Genomic DNA, 19,702 nt, shown 5'->3' with positions numbered 1-19,702 from the left:
GGCAGGCTCCAGTGGTATTTATATGCGTACCTGAAAGAAGGGCTGAGCCATAAATAGTCAGAATTTGGCTTGTGGGATTTGTGGTAATCTGCAGCTTTACGGGAAGTAAAAGCCAAAATCTTTACATAGGTGAGAGGCTGCCAGAAGCAGACCCAACATCATTTCTAACAGCTTATTAACAATTCACAGTTGTTTTTTCAGCAGAGGCAGCAGTGTCTTTTTAACATGGGCTCTACTTCTTGGAGCGGGCTCTGCCCCACTACCGTTACCTGCAGAGACTCTTCTGATTTCACTGACATTGCTCTGGATTTACAGCCACATTGGTGAAAATGATAATCTGTTCCACAGATTATAAAATCATCCTTATTTGCACGACGCGATCTAGCTGACACTATCTCATTACTTTCGGTCATGCCTAGGTTCACGCAATAACGCCAGGCAGAAGGCTCGCTGTTACCAAAGCTGCTTATTCCCACTGACCTAACTGCGTTACAGCAAGACACAGACGCCACGTACTAAACAACGGGGCCAAGAGCATACGTTGGCCCCCACAGGTACTTTTCCACCAACTCTGCACAGCATTGCCCAGTGAGCTTAAACAGACTACACGATGCTAGACTTCTGCAAACAGCTTTTAGATTTAAAAATGAATATTATTCATGTTTCAAATCTTAAGCCTTTAACTGAACAAGCACGCCATAAAAGTCTCTGGATGCACAACATTTTTCAAACATTTTTCATTGTTTGAGGCAGAACAGGTAAAACTTCTCCAATCACGGAGGTCACACAAAAGAAGCCTGTGAGGAGTATTTCTCACCATCACTCCACGCTTGCAAAGTAATTGTTGAGATAAACCCGGGGAATATCTCTTTACTTGTTGCGTTCAGATAAGGGTTTTGCTAAAGCTGAGCAAAAGAGGTCTGTTGTTTGAAACAGAACCCAAACAACAAAGCAGTGAGTAGCTCTGAGGAGCAAACAATATCTCTCCAGCAAGCTGCAGCTTGAATGCTCGTAATAAAAATAAATCAGTTGGGACACAATTCTTCTGTGCTCCACGTCTTTGCCTGGTGTAATGTATCATGGCCTTTGAGAATGCAAAGGGTTTTGATGAGGAGAAAATATTCCCTCTGTTTGCATGACCATTTGTATTGCAAGTGAAACCATTAGATGCTGAGAGTCAAAGTTTCTGGTGTTTGACCACCTCCTGCCAAGGAGGAGCTGGCCTTTATGGCAACGCCAGGGCTGTGTGGTGCTCAGCTCTCGCAGAGGGAGAAGGCAGCCCTGAGGTCTGCATCTCTCAGGGCTTTTTTCTCAGACAAGAGCAGGGGCCAGTGGGAGAGAAGAAGGGACATGTTACCCACCCCAGGTGTTCTTTAAGGGCAGATGCCATAAAGCTTCCACACTTGATAGTTTATTCTTGGTGCTCGGTTTTAGGGCAAATATCCCAGTTTATCCCAGTGGCCAGAGGACAGTCTCTGGAGTTCTGTTTTACAGCAGTGGTGATTCTCAGTGTACGCAGGGAGACCCCACTTTGAGCCCATGAACACTCAAAGCACAGCCCTGGGCAAGGAGTGACACAGGTTATGCCACACCACCAGCAAGCCTCGCAACACTTGGTGCCTCAGAGAAACTCCTTTTCCTTCTCTAGCTGCTGCAGAGAGAAATTTTACTCCAGGACTATCCATCTCATCCCACACTTCTACTTGGCTGGAACAGCCGGCAAGTTCAGCTGTGCCCAGTCCTTGCCATCTTTGGCACTTAAAAATCAACACAGATCCTTAGGATTCCCCCGCTCAGCCGCTCTCTTGGTGAAATGCCTACACGCACTCAACCAAGGTCTGATAGGGCTCGGTTGGGTCACGCTTACGCCTCAGCAGGATTCACGCACCATCTCACCCAACCCTGAGGGGATTTTCAGAGCCTGTCTCCTGGATCAGGCCTCAGTCAAAGGTGTGTTTGTACAAGTCCCCCCTCCAAAGCTCAAACAAACATCCTTTTCTGCCAAGCCTGCTTTGATGTCTGCAAGGGGGGAGGGAGGAATGAGCAATGCATCAAATCACTGCACTTAAATCCATCATAGCCAGTTTGTAGAAGACCCAGCATTCAGGCCTTGCAGTGCTGAGCCTAAGTCATCCTCGTGGACTTAGCCCGCTGCCTGCATCCCTGTCTAACCCTTATGAAGTCTGTTGTACTTAACCAAGTAAAAAACTATCAAAAATGCTGCAAATCAACACTAACAATACTGAAATTAGAGTAATCAAATAAACTAAATTTGTCCCTGTAAAGTGTCTTGGCAGGAAAATGCAGTGAAATGCAAACAGTTAGAAGTCCTGGTTAAAGAAAAGAAATAGGTGATTTAAAACCAGGACCAATTATAATCAGCAACATTTTAGCTCATTTACTTTGGCTGCTCTTATTTCCCACCTGCTGCTCTGCCAGTCTCTTCTGGATTTCTTGGTCATCACATATGTCGTAAACAACAGGCTTGGAAAGCTCAGACTCAATGCGGGCCAGCCAGGTGCGAAGGTTACTCATGTTTTTGTCCAACAGTTGTATAAAAGCAAAGGTTTCCTTCAGTTTCTTCACCCTAAAGAAACCGGAAGAATATTTTGTTACAAAGATCTGTAATCAGTGGAAACGATGTTAGCAGGAGGTGATGACAGACACGGATCTACGAAGCACTTACTGTCACGCCAAGCCGTTGTCTGCAAATCAGAGCCACGTTTTAGTCAAAACCTACCTAAATTGGCTCAGCAGGCCTCTGCTCTACAGCTGCAGAAAGGTCCTGTGTGAATTATTTAATGAAACTAAATGAGCAGAGTGAATTTTTGTAGCCTCATTCATCTGCAAGTGAGCTCTTCAGGCAATTCCTGGACATTTGTCTAAGTGGACGTTTGCACTGAAACATGCCTCAGTTAAGCTAAAATGGATTTTCAGGGACCCTCCAAGGGCCCAATTCTTCTGCCACGAATGACGTTGAATGCTTTCTTCATCGACCACCAGGCCCTGCTGAGCAAGGCAGCGCTCAGCCAGCAGGGCAGGATCATGCCCAGATGACAGATCCAGCACCCTGGGAGCAGGCAAATGGATGTGGACAGGAGAGGAGAAGGCCTGAGCAATGGCAGCTGTAGCCTTACAGCACTACAGTGATGTTAAAAGCTCTTCTAAGCAGCACGCTGAAATGTGCGGAGAGGTGCCAGACTCTCCTCGTGGGTGAAAATGAAAAGAAAGATGCAGAAGAGGGAGAACATCCAACAGCTGGGGCGAGTGGTACAGCAGACAGGCAAATGAACTGCTGAGACCATTTACTGCTCTTCCAGCTCTTTGTAGCACAGCTCTCAAAGCATAGGCAAGCCTTGTATTTATTTTCAGCCTTCACAGCATATGCCCTTGTCAAAATCCCTGATCAGCCCATGAGACCAGCCTTCCTCATCCCCTCATATTATCCAAGTAGCATGTTTGTACATTTTGGCAAATCTGTCCTCATGTGTTGGAGGAACATCTGTTAAACCACCTGACTGCTCTCCAATCTCTCCTTGAAATTCACATTTATTGCAATTTCCAACAAAAATTACTAAAAAGCCTGATATCAGGGTGGCATTCATCTCTCCTTGCTTCAGACTGGAGAAAGAGAAAATCTAGATGCTGATTTTCATCTGACCTGTCTTAAACATCCAGCTTGCAAGATGAGATGAACTAAAAGCACCATTTTCTCTCCACGAACTGCAGTGGTCTAGATAACTACCTCAAATATAAACTTCAACACCGCAGACACTAATGTCAGGTGAAATGCTTCCACCCCTGTCCCAGTGAGAAGTTGTTTCTTAGCCAGCATCATTTCCCCATATTATCCATCCTGGCTGCTTGCATCCCCCTGTTGCCTCATTTCATTCCTGTGTCCTTGTCTCCAGGGACAAGGACCATCTTTTCTTCCATGATTGGCAGATCACCTCGCATGGGATTAAGAGGAAGGAAAAAAAAAAAAAAAAAAAAGGCAAATTTCTGAATGAAATCATGAACAATTGTCTGGTCTAGCAACTACCCAGCTGAGTCTCATTATCTAAATTAAGCACAGTGCAAAAAGTCAAAGCACACATGATGAAAAGGCCCAAATCTTTCCCATTTATTAGCTGCCCTGACATATTTGCCTGTGCTGCAGGGAACCATCATCAGCGAAACAAAACTGGTAGCTAGGGCTGGCAGAGCAGCTTGAACAAGGGAATCACTGAATGTCCCAAAATGCAGTGGCTGTCGAGAGGTCAGAGATGAATGCTAACTTACTTGGCTACAGCAGAATTATGCAAGCTGGGACCAAGGCAGGCGTGTGCGTGTGTGTAATCTCATCTGGTGCATGCAGGGCCAGATTACACCAAGTAGGAGTGTCCTGGCAGGGTATCTGCAGGCTTCATGCAGAGGACCTGCCCCTCTGCAAGAAGAATGAGGAATTTCTTGGTCCGCTCTCCTGCCTGGCTGTCAGCCGTCCCAACCAGCTTTAGAGGAGAGGGGTCCAAACTGCCTGTGGCTGAGTGGCTTTTGCAGTTGCCTGTTCTAGGATACGAAACAATGACAAGAAACAAGCAGGACAGCTAATCCATGGTGAATATGCCACCTTTTAAGCAGCAACTGATCTTATTAGCAATCTTAAGGTAATCAAACAGGTCACGTACATCAGCTAGACACTCTTGATTTAAGGTAAAGCACTTACAGAGGATACATGGGAAAGATCCTGCTGTCCTTGTTCAGTCCCTGCTGGTTACTGTGAAGGTACAGAGTATGGCCAACAAATTTTGGTTTTCATATAGATTAGCAGCACAGGAAGCAGATTTCCCCACGTCTTGGCCTGAAAAGGCCAGGCAGCACTTTCAGTTATTTTATGAGGAGGACAAGAACCAGGACAGGAATGTGAGGGTGAGAACAGCACAGTCCTGCACCACGACTCCTGGCACATGTTTAGCAACTCTGCAAAACGTGAACCAGACTTGCATGGTTGGTGCAACCCTGCAAGCCAGCCTGAAGGATTTGGCCCAAATGTGTGGTCCACCTTGTTGCCGCCTTGCACCCACAAAGCCGCTGATACTGATGTAAAGTGCAAAGCAGCTGCCCCTGCCCCTCTGCGCTGCTGATGCTTTCCACTGCTGCAGTTGATACAGAGACACAGTTATGGAGGAAGCCAGCAGATGCAGAAATGTTTAGCTGCTCTGGCTTTCTTTAACAAGTTGTTTTCAGACCTCTGCTACCCAGTTCACCCCTGTATGCAGAAGGCATCTAGCTCCTCAGCAAACAGCTGCTGTACCAGTCGTCCTGCTTCCAGTAAGTAGTACCCAGTAAGCATGTCACACACTGGCAACTGAACAGCATTTTCTTGTGCTATCATGGGCTGGCAGCAGCATACCCAGAGGACCTCATTCTCCTTCCACTCTCTGCCTGCTCCTGTCCCACCAGCCAATTTTGATAGTTGGTTATAATGCTCTGCATGTCCTGCTGGCCCCCAGGGCATGTGGCTCACCACACACAGGTGATACGGGACCACTTCTCCCTAGAGAGATGGGATGCAGGATCTGCATGGAGCACCGAAGGAACAAGTAGAAGCACCAGGCTTGAGGAAGAGTTTGAGCCAAACACGTACATGGTTGCACTGCTTCAGGCCAATCATAAGGAAAGGAAGGCTACATCACTGCACTGACCTCGACTATGTTCAGTGGCAATTTATTCTTTGCATATTCTGCTATGTTCCCCATGTCTGATTCCCCCCAAATAAGCCACCTAATCTATCCCTCCTACCAGAGGGGGTACAGTCCTGTGGACCATGACTGCTGTCAACGCCTGCCACGCACAAATCTGTCTACCCAGAAGACTGCAACAGAGACCCCTTGACCCCTTGAAGACTTGCTCCACTTGGCAAACCTGCTATGCACCACTGACTTTTCCCATGGGAAAGGCAAGACTGTTCCCCTGCTAAGGTAACCACTGCAGTCGTGAACTAGTGCTCTGGAAATGTGTCTGGCTTTTTGCAAGAGACACATATGTTGGGACCATCTATGCCACAGATTACTTGCTGGCACCATAGCTTACCATGCTGTGCTCAGTATTGTCTCTGTGCTTCCTTGCTCCCTTTTCTGTCTGCATCCACCTGTTTCCTGCCTCGAGGTTGCATTTTAAAACAATTCACGGGTTACAAGCTATCTTTCTTCAGTCTACATGCTGAATGACAAGTAGATGAATACAGACAAGAAGGTCTAAAGCAAAATCCAGGCATAGTAGATTGTAATTAAACATCTTTATGATTGACAGCACATTCAATAAATAAGAAAAGCAACAGCTTTAAAATCCAAGTTGCTTTTTCGTGAAAAAACAATATTATTATTTTGGCTTAGAAACCACTCTAAAATTCAAGATACAGGTATTACCCCACATACGCAGGGCTGCATCTACTAATGTTACTAGCAACAGCCCCAAAGACAGCTTCGCTGTGGTACTGTGAGCTTGTGTTTACTTTCTAGCAGTTGCCGTTACAGATGCACCAATGTAATTAAGTAATTAAATTGTTACGTATTCTGGATAGAATATGACATTTGTCAGTTGTTTAACCACCCTTAATGCTCTGAGTCATTAATCTCAAACTTGCACTAAACAGCCAGAGAAAAACAAAAACCTAACAGAAGTTCATATTAGTGCAGTGTCTGAATAGGAAGGGAGTCTTCTCCAGATGTTCATGACTACTGGCTTTTCTCGTTACAGTCAAGACACACAAAACCCAAGATAAAGGGTTGGGCTCTACTATGAAGAAACCGGTGAGATGATGAGAAAGTTGGGCATTCCCAACAGATGCACAGGAGTCAAAGGGAACTGTCATTTCTCCAACTACAGCTCAAGTTACAACGTAAAAAAGGCTACCTATCCCCATAAAAGTCCCATATTTGCAACAACCTCGCTTGGCTTGCCTAGTTGCGATTATCTGCTGTTTGCAGAAAAGAAACCTTGTGAACACTTTTGAGACGCAGCCTGAGAGGGCTATTCATCCTGAAAGACAGATCTCCTTGGAGCTGCGTAGGGGTTTGCAAGCCACCAGGCCTGGTGCAGAAGCTGCCTCGTGCCCAGGTGACCGATCACCCAACACGCATTGAGTACAATCACCCAACATCCATTGAATTAATGCTGCAAAAGTTCATCAGAGGACAGGAGCTCCTCCCAGTTACCTAGCGGGTAGAAGGGTGTAAACACCATAAACAATTGAATTCTTCCTCCACAAAGTATTCTCGTGTTACTGGTCACACAGCCAAAACTTAGCATTTACTGGATAAAGGCCTAGCTGTACACAGGTCACTTCCCAATGACAACTGACCAAAAAAAAAGAAAAAAAAAATCCAACAAATATCACCACCACCATAAAAAGACCTACAAACTCAAACACCTCATATACTTCGCAGTGGGCCCAACTTCATTATTTCCCGATTCAAAAGAGTGCATAGACACATGCATCAGGCACACATGGCATAAGCCCAGCAAAGCCAGTTGCTAAATATCTTAACCTTTACACCGAAATACAAGCGGCAGAAAAAGACAGAACAAAACTAGTAGATTACGACCAGAAGCTAGTTGCAAAAGTGAACAGTGGGACTGACTGCCCTGACCTGAATTGGGCACGGGGCTTAGTAGGCCCCTGCTGAAGCTACCAGTTAACCCCAGTATTGGGTTACAAGAGAAATGCGTGAGGCCGTTGCAGGCTGAGCCGCCCCAGACGAGCAGCATTCAGCAGTTACCGCTCAGGCAGCACCTGGTCGTGGACGGCGCTTCCAGGCTGCCTGAAACATGTTTGCACCAACCTCACGCCTTGCAAAATGCCCACCAGGTGCATTACGCCGGCTGTCAGCGCTGCCGGAAAAGGCGCCGGACAGCTCACGCAGCCATGAATAATGCCTGGAGAAATGAGAAACGTCCTGATGTCTCATTCATCTCCACAAATGTCATTCTAGGCAGGCAGCAAAAGGCACCGCATGCGTTTATTTTAAAACAGGGGATGAGCTGAAAACGCAGGCTGACAGGATTAGCACCGACTTTCCTGGATGCACAAAAAGGGGAAACCTTTGTTCAGGAGCTTAACCGTGCAAGGGATAAAAGACCCAGCTCCGAGAGGCGGTGTCGGAGGCAAATACTACACTCGGGCCTTTGTATAACACCCCAGGTGACTGCTCCGCCGAGCCGCTGACCTCGCGGACGCCGGCGGGCAGACGTGCCGCAGCGTGGCCCCACCGCAGCCGGCCCCGAAGCGGGGCAGCCCCCACCGCCCCCCGGCCCGTTTCGGCCCCCGCCGAAGGGCTGCGTCTCCTCCGCGCCAGCTGCTCGCGGTGTCCCCCCCTCCCCAGCCCGGCTGGGCGAGACGCGCCCCGGCCCACCGCCCGGCCAAGATGGCACTTACGGTTCGCCAGGGAAAACCATCCCCGGGCGCTCGCGAATCCCGGGCGGCGAGGGGCCGCTCCACGCGCCGAGGAGGAGGAGGAGGAGGAGGAGGAGAAGGAGGAGGAGGAGGAGGAGGAAACCCCTCCTCCGCCGTGCGCCCTATTTATTCGCCGCCTTAGCATCCTGCACAGGGGGAGCTCGCCCAGCCCACCACCACCTTTGCCCCCACGGGGTGGGATTTTACCTGGCAAAGGGCCGCATGGCTCCTCGCAATGACAAACCCCCAAACTGCGAGCACTATTTCCCCGCCCGGCGCGGGGGAGTCTGCGGAGCAAGCGGTGCCCGCCGAGCGGCCGGCTTCGAAACCGAGAGGATGCTCGATGCGTCCCGCTGCCTGCGCCGGGGAGTGACCACAGCCTCCGAGCCGGACGGTTTGCGGCAGGGCAAAGCCGCGGCCGGCCCCCAGCGAGGGGACGTACAGCCACCATGCTCCCCTCTCCCACCTCGGCGCAGCTATTTCAGTCCGAATTAAAGCTCTCCCCCACGCACTGGCCTGTCCTCTCCTTCACCTCCCCGGGCAGGCGGAGGCCGCAGGCACCGGCAGCGTGGTACGCCGGAGAGCAAAACAATGCTCTGCATTTACGGTATCATTCGTTTGGGGAAAAACAAAACACGCTGGCATAATTTGTGTATCATTACTGCCAGAAAACGTGGGTTGGGGAGGGACAGAAAAAAACCCAACACAGGCGGAAGTCAGAGGACTTAGGATTAAAAGTCACTCCCCAACCAGGCAATAATCAGCAAAAAAAAATAATTATAATAATAAAAAAGTTTCTATAATCCCACCAAAAATGTCAGGAATGATTTTGAAACCAAAAGCTTTGCAGGGCTCAGGTAACCCTGGGCAGAGCTGTATTTACTTGCCAACCGCTCTCACTCAGTCCCCGCCCGAATAAGCGGGGCCGGAAAAGCCGCCTCTCACCGCGGGAGGGGTCCCGACCCCGGCAGCGAAACCCCAGCGCAGGCTCGGGCCACCTTGACAGCTTAACACAATCAGGGTTTCGGGGAGGACCCAAAAAGGCGTTTGCAATTGTAGGCTAGAGGCAGAAAGTTGGGGAATCGCCCTCAAAACTCAACGGGGGACAGCAGGACGGCGGGCAGAGAGCAGGGGCTGTCGGCTGCGTCAGCACCTTGCCCCCCCGGCCCCGCGTGACATAACCAAAATAAGCTGCACCGTCCGGCCCGATAAGATAATGAACTCTGTCACAGCTTTTGCCCCAAAGAGAAGCGTAATCCCTCAAGGACAGGGAGAACAAGGAAAGCAAGGAGGCAGCTTGCAAGCAAGATTTCAACTGCACAGATTTTTGCATGGAAATAATCGAGATTTGAGAGTTTTACTGCGACAAAGCAGGATAATTCAGCTGCAAGCGGCTGTGTCATTTACCCAGCGGCCTCGCGCCAGCGCACGCTGCTTCGCTCGCCGCGCGGGACGGCTCGACAGCAGTTTAAAAGACCTTTGGACTCCCCGGCTGCGCGCTCCGGCGGCAGCGGGGTGGGACCGCGCTCCGCCACGTGGTGCCGACGGCCTGCCCTGCCCAAGGGCGAGCGCCGCGCCGAGAGCACGCAGGGAGAGCGGCCTGCAAGCCCAGGGGAGGGACCCAACTCCCGTCTCAAAGGATAAAAAGTCAAAAAGGGGGCACGCGTCGCCTCGGCAGCTGCTCTGCAACGTTGTGCTTGTACGAAAGGGCACCGTCATTTGAACCGATTCCTGCGGCGCGCGTGAGAAATGGGCCTTTCTCCATGATCCTGACCCACTGAATAGGCAAGCTCACCGCAGCACACCCATAGTCCGGGAAGAGCGTCAGGACTGACATACGGGATGCCGGGAGGTGCAGAAGTGCCCATCTTTCTTACTGCCCTGACCAACCTGCAGACCAAAAACCTGCCACAGCCAGCCATTAGCAAGGCCGGTGGCTAAGCGAAGGGGCTAACGCGCGTCGCAGCCTGCAAAGCAAACCCTCCGCCGCGGGGCTCGGAGGCAAAGCGTGGCGTCAACGTCTGTGGCAGACCGGCCACCGCAGGAGGCAGCGGGACAGGGCTGAGCCTGCGCAGGCAGTGCGGTTCCCTGGCAACTCTCGGCAGTTAACGCACTGCTCTGAGGCACGCCGGGTATGTAAATCCCCCTCCGCGGGTTTTTGGCTGTCTGCCACCCCCGTGCAGCCTGCACGCTCGCTCTCCTGCTGCGTCGGGCCTTCGCTGGGGTGTGTGTGCAAGCGTGCAGCCGTTCCTTTTGATACGGTGCTGCGGCGATGAAAGAAAATAAGCAAGAGATTTTCTGTGCCCATTTTCACAGCCAGCAGAGCACTCTTCCTCCCGTTAGCACTTTTATAGTCTTCCTTTACCAACAGGATGTAAGCACAAGAATCCCCATAGCATCACAGCTAAACAGAAATGCATTTGCACACCTGAAAAGGAGAGCAAACATCTTACCGGTTATTTTATCCCACAAGAATTAACGTTTTGAGACCTGTCCCAGCGTGCACCAAGCCACGCTGTGGCCGCAGCGCATGCGGCAGGGCTTTTGTCACCAGGCAAGCCAAGCGCACGCATACAATGCAGGCATTAAGTCCTGCGAGCGCTGCCATATGGCAAATCTGAGCTTGTCACCATGAACTAAGAGAATCGCTTCACGGACTAAATGGAGAGCTCACCTAATTTGCCCATCTGTCCCAGGATGTTTATTGGTTTAAAATGGTGAAATTAGCTATCAGGAGGAATGCTGTGTATTGAGTAATTGGCCTGAGAGTGGTTTGCTTTTATTTTGGTATGATACAGACATACACACATACACTGCACCACAGAAAAGATAAATGCTGCTTGCAGGGCAAGCCAGGGAGACACTAGAAACGACAGAATTAAAGTTGCCTAAAAACCTTGATGAGACTCCTTTGGAGATATGGATTATTTTATAGTCTTTAATCACAGGATCATATACTACTTGCCTGCTGGAAAGATTCAGCCCCCAGGATGGAGGTAGGCTTTGAAGAGGCAGAGATGCAATATGCATCTTCTCCTTCCATGCAGTGCATCGCTCAGTGCTTTGTGCACTGCCCACGTCATGGCCTGCCCTGGAGGCACCATGAGATGTGGTCCTCATCCCTGTGACTGCCAGTTCCCCAGGGCCGGGAGGTGTGGTGATGGGGTGCTGGGCACTCACAAGTGCAAGTAAAGGCAGCAGCCAGTTAGGCTTTTAAAATAACCTGCTGGAGTCATAATATTCGTCAAACAAAATCTCCAAGTGGTCTCAGACTCAGCACCCAAAACTCAGAAAATATGCAACTTCCTTGCTACGGCTACTGATCTGCAAAACCAGGAGCAAAAACACCTTCTCGTTTACCCAGATGTTGTGAAAATAGATTTCTATAAGTAGCTTTGTCAGGCGCTTGACAAGATTACTTCTCTACCACTGCAGAAATTAGTAATTTCCCTCCAGGTAGCATTCTCCTATCTCAACAGCAAGAACCTCCTAGGCCTCCAGCAGTCCTGCCCTGGAGCGTTTGTTCCATCCTGTTTATCCTTCCCAGCAGACGAAGCAGGGGTCCCGCGCAAGGGGCTACGTCAGGGTGTGCCGTGATGGGGAGCAGCTGTGCAGCACGGCAGTCTCTCCTCCTCCGTGTAACACTGCCCCTGTGCAACAGGGCCAGCCCAAATTCTGCCATCTCACAGCTTTCAACTGCGTCCTAGCTTTGTTAGCACTGCTCAGATACAATTTTTAAGGCTTTTGCCAAAGCAAACTGAAAAGGAGAGAGATGGTCTATCAGTGTGGGACATCACAACCCACACTCACAGGTCATCTCATCTCCAGCCCAGGGCTCCTCGCTCTGTTCTGCCCCCCACGAAGAGGCCCAACTCATGTCATGTCTGTGATCAGTAATGCTGCTCCTCCCTCCCTGGGCTTAAGAGGTTGCCCCCCAAAAAAGCACAGGTGGGACCTCCTCTTCAGTGCCCCAAAGTCCACCACTGGGGCGGAAATCTCACTGAACGTTGTCTATTCAAGCCTAGCTCAGCTCCCTCCAGATTTCAGCTGGAATTAGGTGAGAGGGCAGATGTGCTATACCCACCCTGCAAAACACAGAGACGCACTGGTCCGAGGGGACCAGCAAACCCACTGGGCTGCGTGATAGCCTCAGGCCACCAAGGGAGTCGCTTCCGTCAGTTCCTTCCAGTTCTTCACCCTGGTCCTGAACGCACAATTAGTGCGAAATCTCACGTGTAGGCCAGTACGTTCAAAGGCCTTTTAGGCTGAGAAGCCAGAAATTGTCACATAGGAGCAAATCAGCTCTCTAGTGACTGCTATATCCCATCACCTAATGATAGGGCTACGTTGCTGCTCTAGGGAAACGTGCACTAACTTACCTCAAAGTACCACCGTGCACTTGTCTGAAGGTAAAGGTTTAAGACATCCCAAGCAGACAAAAAACTACTTGAATAGAGAGCCAGATATTACTGTAAATATCCGACCAGTTCTTTAGCATATTTTCCTAAATATTACTGGAAATGTGCCATGTTTACTTGAGCTTTAAAATACCGTACATTTCAATCTGCATTTCAGAATTGTTACGATTCATAACTAGCACAAAACAAAACATACATGACCACAAAACAGTTTTTAAAACCAACAGTATGTTGCCATAAGATGAGAACAGAAAAAGTGCTGTTATAACAGCAAAACTTTAATTCCTACAAATACACCATTGGCACTCTGCGAGAGGAACTGTTCCAAGACGTATCTACAGACAAAGTAGGTGTTAGATCCTAAGAAGGCAGCTTCTGCTTAATCATTCATGGCTCATGTGTCACCATTCATTCAGATCTAATTTCAGGTTAAGATCCAGCACGCTTGGTACGACATGGCCACAGCACAACCACCGACTTTGTCTGCCCTGAACATTAACTGAGCAGAGAGAGCTTCTCCAGGCCCAGAGGAGCACAAGGTGGGGGTTACAGGGAAAACCAAAGCTTGGGAGAGAGGTTGAGACTGATACTAATGCTGTGTTGGTCTTTTTATTTCTGTGTTGCTAATAAATGCAGGAAGGAGGTGAGACCAGCCTGGCATCCTCTTCCCAAGTTGTGGTAGAAACTCAGAGATTATGGTGAAATGAGATAGTCTCAGTAAGACTAATACTAAATTGATCATGATGTTCTTAACTCTTTCAAGTATAGTAAAGATGTTTAATCCAAAAAGAAGAGGTCACTGCCTGGACTATGTAGGTTTTTGTTTTAGTTTCTACTAGTAGTGTTGCCCAGGTTACCACCACGCAGAAGATATTGCATTTAAAAAATAAACTCATGGTATGGTCTTTCAGTCATAGTTAGGGAAGAAAGAACGATTAAAGAAATAGCACTAATATTCAGGGAAGTTCCATACACTTTTGAAGGTCAAAAGGGAATATTATCATTACATAAATCTGACCACCTGCACAGACAGGTCAGGGACCTCCTCAAATTCTGTGCAAATATGTGAGGATGAAATAGAGGCTTGTCTTTTAAAATAGGAGGCTCTCCTAAAGAGCCCAAATAAACTCTCACCACGCGGCCTTAAAATTAAGCTGCATTCAACACAAACAACAGAGAAATTGCTTTGACTCTTCCTTTTTACATAGGTCCCATGATTAAAATTATATTTTATATGAATTCTTACACCCTGCCCTCTAGCATTGGATAAATTAAGACATTTGGTGTCATAATGCGGCAACAAGTTGTAACAAAAAAAAAAAAAAAACAAAATTGAAGTTAAATTTGAATTTCAATAATACAATTAATTTTAAACAGAATTCAAACGGTGTGTCAGCCAGTTTCTGATGGTTGAGGACACTGGTCTCTGGCTTTTATCTCACATAAAACACTGGAAAGCATTTTCTTACCGTGCTCCGATGACATCAAAGAGATGCTGCCAGCGATCATTGATTTTGTTGAGTTTGTCATCTATTTCTGCAACTCGGTTCTTGTTGCTAGCCTTGATGAGCTGGTCACCCATTTGTTTCAAGTGAAGCTTATTTTCACTGAAAAGGTTTATTTCTTCCATGCAGTCCTGACGAACACACACAAACATTATTTTATTCCTGCACAAAACCAAACAAAACTATTTTTTCCCCTACATGTGGGATACGAAGGCAGGTTTGGTTTGGAATGGCCGAGGTTTCTACATAAGTACATAAAACTCTTTCACATTAAACAAAAAAAACAAACAAACAAAAAAAAAAACCTCAATGGAAAAGCTCTCACAATGAAGCCACTATGAAAAAATAAGCAGCTTAAAGACTAGTAAGGGCCAACAGTAAATACTCCTAAAAATAGCAATTTAATGTTCTAAATTTGTCCCTGCTTTCCTGATTTAACTTAATTTTTCAATCAGGCTACCTTGAAAGAACCCAAATTGAAGCCTAGGATGACTTTATTTTGCTGGTATTTTTATCCAGAGGAGATCTGGGATTAGATATCGAGCCCTTTAAGCCACACAGAAGAACTCTGCAGCAAAAAAAGGCCCTGTTCTAAATCAAGCTAATAGGAAGGTATTAGAAAGTACTAACTGGACTGAGTACCAACACGAAGGCACAGAATTGTTCCCCGTTTCAATCCGTAGGTTTCATTTTTGGTTGTGGTAACTCCTTATTTGGCTCACATAAGACCTGCCACATCCTCCAACCTCATTTCTGCCTTTGGACTGGCACTTTCAGAACAGCTGACCCTGGCTAGAGGCGGTGACGGCAGCGAGACACGCCAGGGCACCTCTGATCCCTGCGCAGGAGGCTCCCGGGAGCAGCGTACGTGTGCGCGTGCACGGCCACAATGGCCCAGACCTCCAGACCGGTAACGAACACGCGTCACACTCGATGCCTGAATGCAGCCAGGTGGTACTTCTGCTTTACATTTTGCTCCCAGTCTGAACATCGAGAAGATACGAGCTGAGGATGGAGTATTTCAGCTCCTCGCGGAAGCCTGTAAGTGCTGTTTTTAGACCACGCATCACTTCCCAGGAGCAAGGAAGAGATGGGGACTGGCATCTCTATAACAAGTTACCAGACTGCAATTCAAGAAATGCTGTGCTACTACTTACCTTCTGCAATTTGTCTATCATGTCTTCAATGCTAACATCTGCAGTCTGCAGCACTTTGCTTTCCATCTGCACCAGCCAAGAGCACAGCTCCTTATTCTTTTCATTGAACACAATCCAGGCATTGAGTCTGTCCTCTATCTCCTGCTTACGCAGAGATACCTGCGGATAAGCATCCACATTAACCGCTGCCAACGGCCTCCTCAGGAACGAAACCAGAGATTACGAACCCTCTAATTTCTAATCTACATTTGATCGTGTTCCATTTTGCAGGAGCAAAAGCTTTCTTTCTAAAGCCGGCAAGCAGATTGTTATTCTATGTTATTTTGGATAGCAGGGCCAGAAGTTGTCTAGCAAACAGCAGATTTTCTCCTTCAGGGGAATGAAACTGGGTGACAGCTTTATAAATAATGATGTTATACAATTTAAGTATCACTTAGTGAAAACTTTAAAATGCCAAACAAAGAAGTAATATAAAATATAAAATCAACCACATAAAATTGAATAAAGTCTCATATACAACACAAAATAAATAACATCCGGGTAAGTTGTTTTTCTGTTATTGTAAGAAAAACTTTGCAACTACTAACTGCAATTCTTATATCTCTAAAATACTTCCCTGTTCTCCTTCCATTTGCTCCTCTCCTCTTAGACAGCCTCCAAACAGCTCAGCATCAAGAATCTATCCTTTTTCATGGAAAATGTGGACTTTTTCCTTACCAGGATGCATGAACATGTTAAAACAGAACATTTTCCTAGACAGGGCAATCAAGATCTGATGGTACCTGAACCAGCAGTGCTAATACCATGGCTCCACCATCTTTGAAAGAAGCAGGCTCACAATTCTAGTAGCTAGTGCTATTTATTCTAGGCCAGGGGGTTTAAGTACATATTCGTATTCATTTGTCTGCTTTGATGGACTCCTGTACTAAGACAACCCACACCGATGGAAGAAGGAAGTGAAAAACAGTGCAAGTTACATTAAAACAAAACAGACAACTAAGCCAACAAACTTTGGGGTAAAGAAGACTGAGCAAAACACTTTGCTTGACTTGACTGTGAATGGTTGCTCCAAATACCACCACGTGGCAGGACATGTACCCCCTCTTCACATCTAACGTGCACCTCATACAGCATGTGGCTCCTCAAAACGCTATTGCTGATTCTCCTCTAACCAACCTCTAACACTATTTTGTACCTTGGTATGAAGTTTAAGCGTACAACGGGGAAGCAAGACCAGCTCCAAGTAACACCTGGATGAAAATGGGAGCTACCAAATGAGCTCTCCAAGTGACTGCTTTTGTCCTTTAAATTCTGACTTTAAAAAAAAAAAAAAAAAAAAGAGAGGGGTGGGGAGGTGAAACATGCCTAAAGCTTTCTTGCTGACTAGCCGATCTGAGCAAAGAGATGAGACCTGAAGCACTGTGTTGGGACAAAGGAAAACATTTTCCAAAGTCTGCATTAGGAAGAAGTCTCCTGGAAACCCCAGAGACCTCGGACAGTCTACCGGAGTGCTGCGATGCCCCTGCTTCTGGGACACCCTGTCATACCCTCAGCATCAGTGGGGTGGGAGGGCAATCGCTCGGCCATCCTCCAGGACCTCCCTCCTGCAGAGGTAAGGCAAGCCATGCAAGAAGAGACAACAAGTGTCAGCAAAACCATCATTAAATCCTGCAAATGATCCCAACTCCAATCTGCCTGCTGAGCACGGGGCAAGGCAGGATCCCTAAGAGTGAGAAGCATCTTTCAGTGGGCTAACAAATACAGATTGGGGATAAAACAGGAATGAGCCAAAAAGAGCCATGGACAAGCTTCCAGCTACATCAGCCCTTCTTCAGGCCAGGCCTTGCTGCCAGCACGCTCTCCTTGGACCAGCCGCACCAGCACCAGCTGGTGCCAGACCTCTCCGTGGGCATTTCCAGCCATCCTTGCCCTCCACCTTGCCCTCCTGCTCCCGCTTCAACAGTGTTTCTTATGGTTTTGCACTTAGCCGCCAAGTAAGATACTAGCCATGTTTGCCCTCTGACAGGGTGTCACATAGGATGGGATCCTCGCCGACATGAACAGTTAAATCTTTGACCTACATGTACCTTGCAAGGGCAGCTATGTAAAAACTAATCCCTCTGAGTGCATCTGCTCATTAAGGGTGCTTATTTCCCTGTCCCGTCCAGCATGGGCATCTGGCCGCCCGGCTCCGATGCCCGCGACAGCTGCAGCAGCGTCTCCCTTGCAAAGGCTTTCAGATCTCTGCATTCGCACCACCGTTTGTTTTCAGACAATACATCTTGAAGGATTCTAATTTGATAACCAAACAAAGCAGTTATGTTAGCAGCAAAACCAATAAAGTCGGCTTTCCTGCATGCTCATGTCCAGAGCTGAGCATCAGCAACGGCTCTCCAGAGGCCAATTAGGGCTGTGTAACCATTTCAGTGTGTCCCTCAGCTTGCAGCACTGAATAGGCTTCCCTCCACTATAGGGTTTTTTTTGTGTGTAAAACTTACAGTACCATTAATGTCACCTCTTTCTTCTGTCTCCAAGGTAGACTGCTTAAACTTTGTTCCTTCAGGACACCAAAACAGAAATTTTGAGTAAAATGTGAACTTAAATTACTACAGCCAGAAGTATACAACTTGGATAGAGTGTAGTTGGGTACATAAAAAGGTAGCTCGATTTTCAGGGCATCCCAAATTAAAAATATTGGCCTATATGTGGGGTAGGGGGAGAAGGGTGTCTCTGGAATTATTTTCACAGTTCAGAAACAATAATGGAAAAATACGGATCATGGATTAACTGTCTAGTTTAGGCAAAAATACTAAGCTCTTCTTCCTCATTGCAATGCAAAAAAGAAACACAAACAACTAGTTCATCACACCAAAGTTTGTGAAATGAGCATGGCTGTTCATTCCTTACTCTGGCAATATTCCCACCAAGATTGCTTTACCTTTGCCCGAGTAAGGATTGGACACAAAATACTGAGGCTAAACTTGCTTCGATACTTCTTTGCAAACTGTGAAATAAAAGCTACCGACTCATGAGTAAAGAAAGGCCAGAGTTTGCCTTGCTGACATGTAGAGCCATCCAGAGCAGCTTAAGACCTTGAAATATTTTACTTCTCTAAATCCCGTGAACAGGGCAAAGCAAACACACATTCAATCTGCATAATAACCGAGTGAATCAAGTTCATGTGACTTCGCTGGTGAATTTTCCCAGCAGTTTTACATGCAGCACTAAATTAAGTGCAATGTAGCAACAAGCCGCAAAGAATGCAAATGTTTCACAACAAGCTAAAGAAGGAATGAGTGTTTAAACCCTGTCAGCAAGAAATTAGTACTTAAACACATGCAAGTTTTTTTTTTTTTTTTTTAAATCAACTCTGCCGGTGTTCGCTACCTCAGACTCCCAAAGGCCTCCCCCTTCCTCTGCTGCTTCACCCCCGAGGCCATTCCCCTGCGTATCCCTCCTGCCGCCCTCCCTCCCCTCTGCAGCCCAGAACAAAGCCACGTATTTTGGTAAACAGCTGCATTTTGGCTTCGTGAAACTCAGCCACTCACTAGTTAAAAGAGTTTGCGAAGAGGAAATCGCAGCACTGTGTGCACAGGACACGATGGGAGAGCCGGCAGGCTGACTTCAGCCCCTGTTCAGCCACGTGGTGAGAAACCCCACCCGCAGGCAACCCTAAAAAGCGAGTGCACCCCTCCAGAAACCCGCTGTCCCGCTCCCCCTTTCCTGCCGGGCCCTGCGAATCCACCGCTATAAAAACCCGGAGGACGCAGGAAACTCACCCGCAGGCAGAGCTCTTCCCACTGCCGGTGCAAATGTTCAACCTGCTCCTTGAGCACCAGCATGTCCTCGGAGAGGATGCAGTGCGCCAGCTCCACCTTCATGGCCCGCAGCTCCTTCATGCCGTGGGCCCAGTCCGCCAGGGACTGCTCCAGCTCCTGCATGGAAACGCACCGAGAACAAGCCTTGGCTCTAAGCTCCTCTCGTTTCCAAACCGGCTCGTTAATCCCCTGTCCGGCCGGTGGGGGAGGAGAGCAGGGGAATGTGCAGCCGCATGTACAGCTCTTTAGCTCTGCTGCCTCAGGTCCCTCCCTGGCTTTCAGGCCTGGCCTGACTCTGCACCCGCTGCGGCCCACAGCAGGGCTCCAGCTGATTGCATGGTGCAGCAGCAACCTCCACCGCCTCCAAAAC

At 48.0% G+C, this 19,702-nt stretch overlaps 1 protein-coding gene across 4 annotated transcripts in view; it reads right to left on the bottom strand.

Moving 5' to 3' along the window:
- SYNE2 (spectrin repeat containing nuclear envelope protein 2) overlaps nt 1-19,702 on the bottom strand; it is a 188,227-nt gene that overhangs the window by 16,014 nt on the left and 152,511 nt on the right. For all 4 annotated transcript variants that reach the window (XM_064511951.1, XM_064511952.1, XM_064511950.1 and 1 more), the window contains 4 exons: nt 19,294-19,449; nt 15,515-15,673; nt 14,322-14,488; nt 2,425-2,587 (listed from right to left, as the gene is read on the bottom strand). In XM_064511951.1, the coding sequence (XP_064368021.1) occupies nt 2,425-2,587; nt 14,322-14,488; nt 15,515-15,673; nt 19,294-19,449 (645 nt within the window). The remainder of the gene's footprint in view (nt 1-2,424; nt 2,588-14,321; nt 14,489-15,514; nt 15,674-19,293; nt 19,450-19,702) is intronic.

Source organism: Dromaius novaehollandiae, chromosome 5, assembly GCF_036370855.1.
Source record: "Dromaius novaehollandiae isolate bDroNov1 chromosome 5, bDroNov1.hap1, whole genome shotgun sequence".
Lineage (NCBI taxonomy): Eukaryota > Metazoa > Chordata > Aves > Casuariiformes > Dromaiidae > Dromaius > Dromaius novaehollandiae.
The sequence above is the reverse complement of the archived record's forward strand: the minus strand, read 5'-3'. Positions and strand labels throughout refer to the sequence as shown.